The 12,651-nt window shown below is 44.9% G+C and overlaps 1 protein-coding gene across 2 annotated transcripts in view; it reads left to right on the top strand.

The window, feature by feature from the left end:
* SH3GL2 (SH3 domain containing GRB2 like 2, endophilin A1) overlaps positions 1 to 12,651 on the top strand; it is a 157,228-nt gene that overhangs the window by 123,715 nt on the left and 20,862 nt on the right. For both annotated transcript variants that reach the window (XM_048850882.2, XM_048850883.2), the window contains exon 3: positions 3,334 to 3,406. In XM_048850882.2, the coding sequence (XP_048706839.1) occupies positions 3,334 to 3,406 (73 nt within the window). The remainder of the gene's footprint in view (positions 1 to 3,333; positions 3,407 to 12,651) is intronic.

Here is a 12,651-nt window from a genome sequence, read left to right on the forward strand (position 1 = left end):
ACCTCTACAGACTGCACCTGGAGGAGAGCAGGAAGCTAACTGAAAGCAGGCTTAGCTGGGCAGGAATATGGGTGGGAGGGGGGGGGGGCTATAAAGCCAGGTAGTTGGCAACAGACAGGGGCTGCTGCTGGGAAAGGCCAGTCACTCCCTGGGAAAAGAGAGGAGTATTTGGAGGCTTCAGAGGCATGCAGCCTGCAGTCACTTCCTGGGAAGTGGAAGCAGGAGTTGGAGTTGATACACCCAGGGACAGGAGGGGAGACGGGGGATAGGAAGCGGTAAAGGGAGGAAGCAGTGAGAATGAAAAGCCCAGAACTGCTGAGTTGAGGGTCCCTGGACCGGAACCCAGAATAGGGGGTAGGCCCAGGTTCCTCTACAAGGCACTGAGGGTGTGGCATAGACCAGTGGGGCAGTGAACTGGAATACTGCCTGGGTCACCGTGGGAGTGACAGAGGATTGAAGGACTGTACCCCAGAAGGAGGGAAATGCTGAGTGACCTAGCCAGAGGGCTAAGCTGTGAAGAGCACACTGCAGTTTCTGGAATGAGAAAGGGTCAGCAGACCAGAAAGCGAGTCAGAGCGACGGTGTACAAACTGCGGAAGGAGGAGTCTGCCTCAAGAGCTAATCCCCTGAGTGACCAGGAGGAGGCTCCAGACCAGTGGTGAGTGATGCATCCCATGACAGTGTATACACACAATCTTTCATCTAGAGGGGTGAACACTCCACACCTGTATGCTTAGCTCTCCCTCTCTCTGCAAAAATGTCATCCTGAACATAGAGGAAAAGCATAAGTGGGGGCCTTTCCTTGCTCATATCACTAAACATCTGTAGAATTTATTTTGCTCCTGCTTTGCACTGAGGCAAAACATAAAAATTATCATCAAAAACAATTTTTTTAGAAGGTTCTCAGCAGTTGAGATTTATAATGAAAACTAGGACAATGCTTTAGTTAAGGGTGAGTTCCATTTTATGCTTGTGAACAGTGTGAGATTGGCACCCCCAGAGAATGAAATCTGTTGTTTATCCACAGAACAGCAAAGTCATATGCACCAACCCACACCATAGTTCTTCAACTCTGACATAGAGGGACCAGCTCTAGAAGTGACCAGCTCAGTCCCCATGGCCATTCATTCAATGCTCTCTGCAAAGATTGCTGATATGGTTGCCAATTAGAGCCAAATCTAGAGGTGTTTGTTCATATGGAAAGCACTCTGCTAGGAAAGGATCATCAGTGCGTATTCCATAGGTCACTGAGCTACCATGATATGCCACAGTAACTAACGTGTTATGATCTATCTGGATTGCAACACATGGTCAACAGGTGAGATTCTGTACTCCCTGATTAGCCTTCTCAGCTGTGAAGGCTCCATACAAGCATGGTGGAATTAAACATTACAAATAAGTACATTTTAAAACAAAATTGTTCACCAACTTTACCTTCCACAGAAGTGTTGTGTGGCTTAGAAATGTAAGGATGAGATTACTCTTCTTGAGAATGCTAAAGTGAGGGATTGGAGCAGAGAAAACTCTCCTCTCTGTCTTCATTATCCAAGATGCTCGCTTCCAGCCCTTCAGTAAACACTGGAAATGTTCTCTCCCCTGATGCATAGTCCCTGCCTGTTTTACATGCTCTGCTACCCAGCTCTTCAACACAGAGCCACTTCTGGGCTCGGTACCAGGAAGGTCTGCTACTCCCTGCTGCCCTTCGCTATTGGGAAGGAGCCAGAGCTGACAGATGATAAAGACAAGATACTATGGGAGGGAGGGCAGGCAGAGGAAGCTGTGACTAGCTCATCTCAGGTGATTTTTTTTAAAAAAAATTTTAAATAAAAATGTAGTGTTTGGAGAAATTTACTCTGCAGGACAGAAGATGTACTGTAGAGAAGTACAACAATGTATTTGCGTAAGTGCAGCATGCATGCACAATATGTAATAGAGAACCACAGATCTACGGAAGCAGACTCAGAGCAACATATTTCTGTTTGGGCCTGATCCTGAGAGGTGCTGCATAGCCCCTGGCAAGTGCTGACTATCTGGAACACCCAAGGAAATCAGTGGGTTTTGAGGATGCTCAGAGTCAAATACATCTGGCCCTTATGGATCTGGGATCTCAACCATTCTTTTCTTCTTGTTAAAGAAATAAATTATAAAATAAGTATTTCTTTAAACATAAACTATCGTTACACATATTTTCCCCATATAACTTTATTGAAAAGCTAATGGAGAACTTACAATTTAAAAAATGCTCCTATAACATTAAAAACAATTAAGTTTTTAAAAAGAAAATGGGTGCAAGAACAGATATCAAAAAGGTACATGAGAACTCACTGACTCCAACAATATGAGCAATTGTAACAGAGAAGTTTACTATGAACTCAATTCAAATCTATACTCTTGGAAACAAAGCCAGAGTCCCAACATAACTGATGGTGAAAGCGTGCTTGGGAGAGGTATTTTTGAGATGATTTTGAGCATGACCTATTGTTTGTTGTTTGCTGTGTTACAGGTGTATTTATAAAGTCAAAATAAATATGTTGGTAATTTGTGAATTGCTGCTGTTGTGAAAAGAAAGTGAGATTACTCAGGATAACTTACTGTTCTTATCCAAAGAGAACCTCAAAGAGCCACAAAACCCCAGGTGCATGGCAGACTTCTTACAGCAGCCAATATGTTGAGATTATATTGACGCTTCAGGACCTTTGCACAGTAACAAACTTCTGCCATCATACAAGTGAGAACATGTCGTCTGATTCTAAAGAAGGGCAGCATGTTTTTCTGGATTTCTGTAATATGGCCTCAGTTCATCTCCAGAGGCAGATTATTCAGCTGACTGTAAAATGAGGAGGGGTATTTGATTCTGGGAAGCCTGTGCAGGGTATGATGTACTGGTGTGATAGCAGCTCACTAGTCAGGCCCTCTCAGGAGACCAACTGCAGGGAGTTACATGGTCAGATGTAGAGAAACTAGTAGTCCAGCAGTAAGGTATGGATTACAATGGCTAGCTCTCCCTTGAAGAAAAAGATCTCTTTTTTCCTTGTACCACTGCTTCGCTCTTGTTGCTGCTTAGGGTTTGGAATCTCCTTGGGAGCTGGGACTACAAACATGTGGTTCTGCTCCAACTCAGGAGATGGCTTGTTTATGCAGTATAACCGTTCACCAGGTATGTTATCTTATAATCACCCCGCCCAGCACCACTGCTACACTTATCACTCACCTTCTCCAACAAGAATCCTCAGGGGAATAAATCTAAGAAGAAGAAAAATGAGTTTTCTTCAAAATTTCACTTTTGTCTGTCTTGTGTCTCTCCTTTTTATATTTTTCTCATTATAATTTCAGAAAGTAGACGTCACCAGCAGGGCTGTGATGGAAATAATGACCAAGACAGTAGAATATCTTCAGCCCAACCCAGGTAATGAAACTTCTAACTGAGTCGCAGTATGCTTTAAAGATGTTAACCGTTTCTTGCTTGTTCTAGTTTAGAGAATACTTTGTCAGTAGCCTTTGCCACTGTACTGCTTAACCACCCTTCTTGTAAGGGAACTCAGCTGGGACTTGTCGCTTGGTGGGGCAACACATCGCCTCACTACGCTCTCTACTGGATTGGGGAATACCCAGTCTATGGCCCAGGCCCTCAGGCTAGGTCCTGCAAGCAGTTTGATATAAGCCCAGGCCCTGAGACAGGGCAGGGCAGCAAAGAAACAGTCAAGGGCTCAGACCCTCAGGCAGAGGCTGAGCAAATAGTCAATATAAGACCAGGCTCCTAGCTTTAGCAACCAGGGGGAGACTGCCACCCGCGAGGTGGGTGGCAGGGGGGACGCAGGCCCACCCACTCCACTGCATCCCAGCCCGAGGTCCTAGCAGTGGTCGAAGACTCGCTGCTGTGCCAGTGGGGATCCTGGCCGCAACACACTGACATGGGCTCTGGCTGTGCTGCAGCCAGACTGGGGTCGGCTGCCCCCGGGCTACTTCCGGACTCCCTCTAGAGGGTACCTGGGTCTACAGGCGAGGGGTAGACTTGGCCACTCCTCTGGGCGTCGGTCAGCATCCGGCATTGGCCGGTCCGGCCAGTCCTCGGGTCAGCCGCGGCTTACCGGGTCTCCCAAGCCGGAGCCAGGCCACGGGTATCTGGCCTCTCCAGCTGCTGTCGCCCAACTGAGCTCTGGGGTTGGGCTTTTCTACTTCCTGTCTTGCGCCTTGACCTCTTGGGGGGAGGGGGGCGGGTGCAGGATCCACTGGCTCCACCCGCTTTTGTGTCCGGGGAGGTTCTTCCCTCGGTGGGGTGGTGGGGCACCACACCGCGTCACTACGCTTCTCTTGGGAACTAGTTCTTTCTGGTATATTCCAGTGGAGTATGTTTCAGTGTATTGTGTGTATGTGTCCCTTGCACATACATGTGTTGATTCTGATCTCAGTTATGCTGGTGTAAATTAGGATTAACACAAAGTTAATGGAGTTACATTGGAGTGAACTACATTAAATGAGATCAGGTGGTGGTGATGGTTTCTCTAGTACCAAGGCCAGTTGTGCCAATAGTAGCATCAGATTATTCAGAATTACAGCCATCCGTTTCAAATTAGAAAGTATAGTTTTCTGTCCTTCCCAGTAGCCAGCAATTAATCAATGTAGGCTACACTGGGAGTTAAAATGTGGGTGAATAAGTGGTGTGGGGTTCTCCTGAATTTTCAGCCGAGCTTGGTGAAGTCTCTCTCATGTGACCATTCGAAGACTTCACAAAAATTACTTGCTTAATTGAGGTAATTTCCTAAAATAGGTAAAATAGAGTTGCACTCAGTACATTTCAGGATGGTTTGCATAGTTGTTTAACCTTCCTGGGCAACCTCCTTTTTTAATCTGTTGTATTGGTTTCATTTCAGATGCTTTCTGCTGACTACTGCAGTGTCTGAGCATGAGATTTGATTATAATTAAATTCACTGATCCTCCACTCTCATATTATGGAACAATCTAGAAAGTAGAAACGGATGAATATTTGCATCAGGATCTTAAAAGTGAACTGAAAAGGTTTTGCTGAAAGTTTAAAAAACTTGATTTTAAGAATGCAAAAAAGGAGATGCTAATCATGCCTACCTCTTGCATAAGATGTTTCATCTGTAAATCTCAAAGTGCTTTATCAAGGTCTCACTATCATTATCTCCATTTTATAGATAGGAAAACTTAGGCTTAGAAAGTGATTGCTGAGAGTCCTACAATGATGATAGAGCTGGGACTAGAACCCATGTAACCTGAGTTATAGTCTAGTGCTACCCACTGAGTGAGTGTTACTTTAAAGTATAACTGTCACTGTATTTTAATAAAATTACCCTTCCCAAAAAGAACCTGAGACTCCTACCTTGTGAGTGGCATCAGAAATACTATATGTGAGGGAAATCAAGATAGGGCTTTAGAATGGGAAAGTTATTTCAAGCCTGGGTTGACAGAGAAACCTGGAATGATACAGTTCTAAACTTTTCATTGTCTAGGGGATGTCTACACATGGATTAAACAAACCCCGTTCTGGCCTAGGTCTGCGGACTCAGGCTCATGGGGCTCAGGCTCCAGGGCTGAAAAACTACTGTGTAGATATTTGGGCTTGGACTGGAGCCCAAGTTCTGGGACGCTGCGAGGATGGAGGGTCCCAGAGCTTGGGCTCCATCCAATATCTATGCGGCAATTTTTAGCCCCAGAACCTGAGTTAGCTGGCCTGGGCCAGTTGTGGCCATGCCACAGGTCTTTTGTTCCTGTGAAAAGGTACCATTACAGCCTGATCCAGAGCCCACTGAGGTCCGTAGAAAGACTTCCATTGAGATCAAAGGGTTTTATCTTGGGCCCTTAGCAAGGCAGCAAATATTTTAGGGTAATTTTTTGTTCATCTTCAGCACTCAATACATTTGTGAGCAATGGCTACATATTGTTTTATCAACATTTGGAATCTTGGAGATTTAAAACAAATTTGAAAAGCCAAACCCTTTGAACTTTACCATTAAATCAATCCATCTAACTCTTCCTTTTCTTTCAAGACTGAATAATCCTAATTTTTGCCTCTCCCATCATATGTAAACCCCACTGTACTTCACATAAACCATCTTTGTTGCTCTTATCTGACTGTTTTCAATCTCAGTTATGGCTCAGATTTGCAAAGGAACCAAAGGGACTTCAGCACCCTATTCCCATTGAAATTTGATGGGGTTCTGAGCACTGGGAGAGGGAGATGCCTGCAGGAGACTTGAAGGTGGGGTAGGCTTGCCAAACAAGCTAACCAGAGACATCTGGCGAGGGGAGGGAACCACAAGCAGCTGGTTCCTTATAAGAGAGCTGAAGCAGTTGCTTGAGGGAGCTGACTCTGTAAGTCTATAGGGGAGTTAGTGGCAAGCTGAAACCCAGGTGAATCACCCCCTTAAAACTCATTGAAAAAAGGGAAAAGGCTAGATGAAGGAACCCTTTCACTCACCAGGCTATGCCTTGGACTCTGAATTCTACTTTTGAGTTGTTATCTGAATAAACCTAAGCCCCTATAAGGGTGGTAATTGGACAAGCAAGTGTGTGGGGTCTCTGTAAAAGGGCATGGAAGAGGGAGAATAAAGGCAGAACAGAGACACCCAGCCACAAGATGGGACACGGGGGCAGGCATCTCATCCACACATACCTAATTCACCGAGGCTTCTTTGAAAATTCCAGCCTACATGTTTCTTAAATTCAGGTGAACATAGCAGTGTCAAAAAAGTGTTCCATTGCCGCTATAATGCCTTCAAACAAATTGCATTTTTTAACAGACCTCACACATCCAGTTTCCTTTTCTAACTGCCACTGCACTCTGAGCAGATATCTCTATTGAGCTACCTGGGATAAGCCAAACTGTTCACGGGGATAGTCAAAGTATTTCCATTAGGCTTCATAACTCTTAAACATTTTACATTAGAGGCTCCCATCAGATCATACATAGCTACAGCAGTCTCTCAGTAATACCAATGACTTACTATGAGAAGAACTTGGCCAAGCCAGTACATGTGAAAAGTTTGGCTGTTTTTTGTCAACGTGAGTTACCTTACACTTATCCAAGTTCAATTTAGTCTGAAAAGCTGTTGCTTAGCTTTCAGTGGGTTGTCTTAAAGGATATATAAATACCAGACAGGAATAAAATCGGAAGGAAGTCTTGAGAGAAAAGGTGGTCCACCGGTTAAAGCAGTAGCCTGGTACTTGGGACACTTGGGTACCAACCACTGCTTTGCCACAGACTTCCTGTGTGATCCTGGGCAAGTCATTTAGCCTTTCTGGGTATGTATACACAGCACTTAAACACCTGTGGCTGCCCCAGGTCAGCTGACTCAGGGTCATTGGACCGGGGCTGTAAAATTGCTGTATAGACATTCAGGCTCAGGCTGGAGCCCTGTGAGGGGGGTGGGTCCCAGAGCTCAGGCTCCAGCCCAAGCCTGAATGACCACACAGCAATTTTTAGCCCCACAAGTCTGAGCGAGCTCACCTGGTCCACCCACAGCTGTAGCACAGGTCTTTTATTCCAGTGTAGATGTAGTCTTTGCACCTCTGTTCCCTAACTAGTGTGCCAAGACCTGTTCGTTCTATCTTAGATCCTTATGTGCCCCCATTGCCATCTTATCTGAGCACCTCATCATCGTTAATGTATGCATCTTCCTACAACATCCTGTAAGGTATGGAAGTGCTATAAGCCCCATTTGATAAGCATGGCATTGAGACCCAGAGTGCCTAAGTGACTTGCCCAAAGTCATGGAGAAAGTCTGTGGTGGAGCAGGGACTTGAACCCAGGTCCCCCAAGTCCTAGAGTGCCCTAGCCATCAGACTACCCTTCCACTCTCTTATTACCCTGCTAAAAAGATTGCATTGTGGAAGAACCTAGAGGCTGATTCTGATCTTGTATACATCAGTTGTAACTCCACTGAAATCACCATGGAGTAACTATGAAGTCAGTTGCAGTAGTATAAAACCAGTTTGTGTGACATAAGACTTAGTCCCTGGGTCTTGTTGCTTTCATTTGAATAAATAATATTCTTTGAGGCATATTGTGCAGTAATTAGCTAACAGCTGAATGGGTTTGTGTGTCTGCAGAAGTGTGTAGACATCTGCCATAGCATAAAATAAAATAAAAGGCCATTAACCAGACAAATTTCTTATCAGGGTAATTGGCCAATTTTCATTCTCCTTGAGTGAGTAAGTATTAAGGTATCGTATCTTCCTCTTTTGTGGGTCTTACCTCTGCAGCATGCAAATGTGACCGGTAACATGTATAAACAGAAAAGAGAAACAAAATCAGATCTTACAAATGTGATTCTAAAACATAGTTCTGGAAATAGTTGCTGAATGGGAGCCTACATTGGTTATATTCTGGATTCTGGCCAAGATTCTCAGCAGTGCGAATGATTTGGGGTGCCTCAGTCTCTTGGGGATCCAACCTGAGTCATCTAAAAGGGGCCAATTTGCTGAGGTGAGATGCCCAGCACTTTCTGAAAAATCAGTCCCTTTAAAGATCTCTTGAGTTGAGCACCCAAAATCTGAAGAACCCCAAGTCACTTCTGAAAATCTTAGCTCAGTGTTTAAAAATACACACATGGCCTCCGCACCTTACAGGATTCCTTCCTTGGGCCATGGTGCTGCACAGTGCTTTAGTAAGGTTCCATGCTCATACAGGATCTGCCAGCATGGAGCTCATTGTTGGATTGGAGCTACAGGCACGCAGAAGACTCAGGTTTGGTGGAAGGATAGACTAGTGCACTGTTTCTCAATCTTTTTGCTATCAGGGACCAGCTTGTTGCCTTCCTACACTGTGTCAGGGAGATCTCAGGAACCTCAGTGCTGGTTCAGGGACTGGTCGTTGAGAAACACTGGACTAGTGTGATAGAATGGTCCATTTATGAGTGTTGCAATGGTTGGCTTGCAGAGATCAGACAGAAACAACAGACAGCACTTGCAACAGTTAGGCAGCTTAACCAAGAGGAACCAAGGCAAAATCATAAAAATCTATTTTAAATATTCTAGAGCTGGAACATTTGAGTCATATGTAATGTATCAACACTATATATGAATCCTGTAAGCATTCCATATGCTGTGTGAAACAGATCAGTAATCTAACAGTGATGTAAACATGTATAATTAATAGACAGCTAACATATTGTCATTACTTCTGACTGCCCCTACCCTGCCATGAGGCTTGCTGGAGAAAGCTAGCAAATCTACTGACAAAAGCAGTTAGATCTCTTGGGTGCTCCTATGCAGTGCAGTCTTCATTTCTGTGCTCAATTCCCACTTTAGGCAGCTCCCCACACAAATTTTTATTTCAACTTTCTATAGTCACAGAAGTCTCTTCCCCATAGAAATGCACAGGAGGGGGCAGAGGGGTTTGGAGTGGTCTCCCTGCTACCACCTTTCCTGTTGTGCACCATGACACAGAAGCAGTCAGCAGCGGGTTGGTGTGCAGATGTTCTCATACTATGACACAGGCGTGTGCTTGTGTTTCAGTGGTTCCTTTCCTCTGCCTCACATCGTGACACAGGCAGGAATCTTGCAGGAGCCTGCCTCCCACCGTAACACTGGATGGGAAAGGCATAGCTGGTGGTTACAGCAAAGGTGAGGAGTTATGCCAGGGAGGACCCTATCCTTCTAGCAGCTGCATTTCTGGTAGTTCTCAGCAGCTCTCCCTACTGCTAGCAAACACAACTCCTATGGTTATAGTCATAGCCTGAATAAATAACATCCCTAGCTCCTAGAAAGTCCAATCTGTGCTGCAGTCAGTACTGTCAGTTTTTACATCACCATGCTGCCCGCTGCTGAGAGGTGAGGAGCTATGACTCCGGCTGACACTACTTTTGGTTCAAACAAAAAACCTGCAATTAGCAAAGTAGATGCCTCTATTCTACTCACGTTCAAGTATTGACTCAAATTGTGCTGTGAGGAGAATAGGAAAGTTATTTTCTTTATGAAGTGTTGCCTCTCTGTGGGGCTGGGAGCTGTTTCCATGTGAGCCACCACAGTCTCAGAGGCTGCAGTCAGCACATTTGAACAGTTGGGAATTGGAGGCAGTATCTGACAGAGAGACCAGCTAGTGCAGCCAGGTGAGGGGAATGCAACAGAGCAGAATTGCAGGCCCTCCAAGCTGAAGGAAGAGGGCTGAAGGAAGAAGCTGAAGGAAGATCCCTGGCCTGTGAATGGGGCAAATTATCTGTTCCCCTGCCTCTTCCCTCTCCTCAGGTCTTCCTGCTCTGAGTACAAAAAGGAAGATGCAGGGCTGGCCAGCCTAGCCTGCAGAGGACTGGGAGAAGGGACAAAGGGCTACAGCAGCTCTTTTTGCCCTACAATGAGCTTATGTGGAGAGGAGACAGTGTAATGAAGCTGTCCTGTAGTGTTCAGGTAGATGCTCTTCCTTACTACAGTCACTGCCATCAGTGGGGGGGGGGGGGAGGAGGGAAGAGACCCTGGCAATGAATTGGGGAAGGGAACAGAGGCTTGCAGTAACTTCTTGTTCAAAGATAAGCAAGAGAAATGGGATCATGAGTGACTGAGCTCGACCTTCCAAATAGAACCCAAACAGTTGGTTTTTGTGAAGAGTGGAGAACAGGAAGGATTGCTGACAAGACTCATGGAGGAGTGTGTCCCTCTTTCATGCTAAACCAACACCACTTTTACCAGAGGCAGTGATCTGGGCATAACTTCGCCATAGTGCAGCAGATATTGGAAGTGGATTATCCTAAAAATAGGAGTCTGCAAAGCTAGGCCGTAAATTATCTTTGATCACTCAGCAGACATTATTTCAAAACTATTAAAAGAATAGAAGGCTACCATTGAAAGGCCTTTCAGAACGTACTTGCCAAACATGAGAAAGTAGCCAGTGATGGTGTAGTCATAAATGAGGCAGTAGCTTAAACAATTCAAACCCAGTTCAAAGATTTCCAAAATAACCCATTAAATTAAGGGCTTGATTCTCCTTTCACTTACACCAGTGCATATCAGTGACAACTCCACTGAAGTCAATGGAGTTATGCCAGTGTAAAACTAGCACAAGATGAAAATTAGGCCCTGTGTTTTCAGTTAATGACATACAATTGTGTGCAAATACAGTGACCAGGAATGCTGCATCACTGACGGTCTTCTAACTACTGGAAAATTACTTGAATTGGCATGATACAGATTCCCTCCAATTTGATGAATCAAAGAATGTGACTGGCACAGCTTAATTGGAGATATTTGTGTGTAAGACCACAGCAGTAGGGAAGATAATTTGATGATACTGCTGCTGCTGATGAAAACAGGAGAGAAGGATATTTATGAGTTTAAGAAGCACTAAACAGAAAGCAATGGTAATTAAAGTGGCTTTTATGTCAACAGATGGAGCACTGTTTATTATAGGGTCCAAAGCTTCATTGCTCATCATCATCAACAAGCACTCTGCAGAGAAAGCAATAAGCTTGATACATGTTATGGACATAGTAGTAAAATTGTTAGCTCCCCTTTCAAGCCTGAGGCATTCAACAGTGTTATCCAGATTCAGCCACAAGCTCCAGCTGCTCTGCAGCTATCTGGCAGTGCAAAGGTAGCCATACACCCAACTTAACTGCTTGGTTACAGTTGCTTTGCAAAGCAAGAGAGGCATAAAGCAACTGGAGCTAACAATGAATCTGGCCATGGCTTCATTGGAAGTCTGCTTAGTAAATAGAACTGGTTGAGAAACACTATTTTTTCTCCCAGAATTTTTTTTAAAATTCCCCAAATTTCTTCTTACAATTATTTTTTTTGTTGTTTTTGTTTTTTGATGAGATACCACAAAAGTGCAAATTTTCAGAAAACAAAACACAGGTTTATTGGCTTTTGTAAACAGAAACATTTCCTGTTTGGTTTGGATTTTGATTTTGATTGAAAATTCAGAAAATTTCTAAGGAGACAAACATTTTCTGCACAAACTTATTTTCTTCAATAAAATATCTTTTGTTGGGGGCAAGGGGGAAGGTTGAGATGAAATAGAGCTCTACTGATTAATATGATGCACCCTGAGGAGATCTGATTCTGCAGGCTGGGATGTGAGAGTTTAGCAAAACTTTAGTTTGACACTGTTAGTTTCTAATTTCAAATTTTAAAAAAATCTTTTACCTGACATTGGTATATACTTGGAATGAAGAAATGGGAAATAGGACAAGCTTTTCGTGATGCTGTGTGTGACGGGGTTGGGACTCACCACCGCAACTCCTCCTACTGGCACATCTGGGAATTAACTCTGTATGTTGCGGAGTGCCCTCTGCCGGTGGTGTCCCATCCATCATCTGCTGTGCTGGCATCTGGACTCGCGTTGCTCCCCACTCAGCGATGTCCACTTCAGGACACTGCCCTCCGGCAGTGCCCCCAGTCCATCCTTGCCCCCTTCCACAGGGAGGGGGGATTGTTAACAGCAGTCTTTCCAGTTCGCTCCTGCCACAGTGGCCAACCACAACCCACAAAGGTCTAGTCCTTTGCTCAAGGGCTGGCTGCAGTCTATCACGGCCACTCTTCCATGGCCAGGTGCTGTACAAGGTGGGGGGGACCCAGGCCCACCCACTACTCTGGTGGCAGCCTCTCTGCCCTCCTTCTCTCCCCTCGCACCCTCTAGGCCCTTCCGGTCAGGGCCCACAATCTGACAGGTATCGGGCTGGAGCTCTCCTCTG

The sequence above is a fragment of the Caretta caretta genome, chromosome 5, assembly GCF_965140235.1.
Source record: "Caretta caretta isolate rCarCar2 chromosome 5, rCarCar1.hap1, whole genome shotgun sequence".
In the NCBI taxonomy this organism is placed as follows: Eukaryota; Metazoa; Chordata; order Testudines; family Cheloniidae; genus Caretta; species Caretta caretta.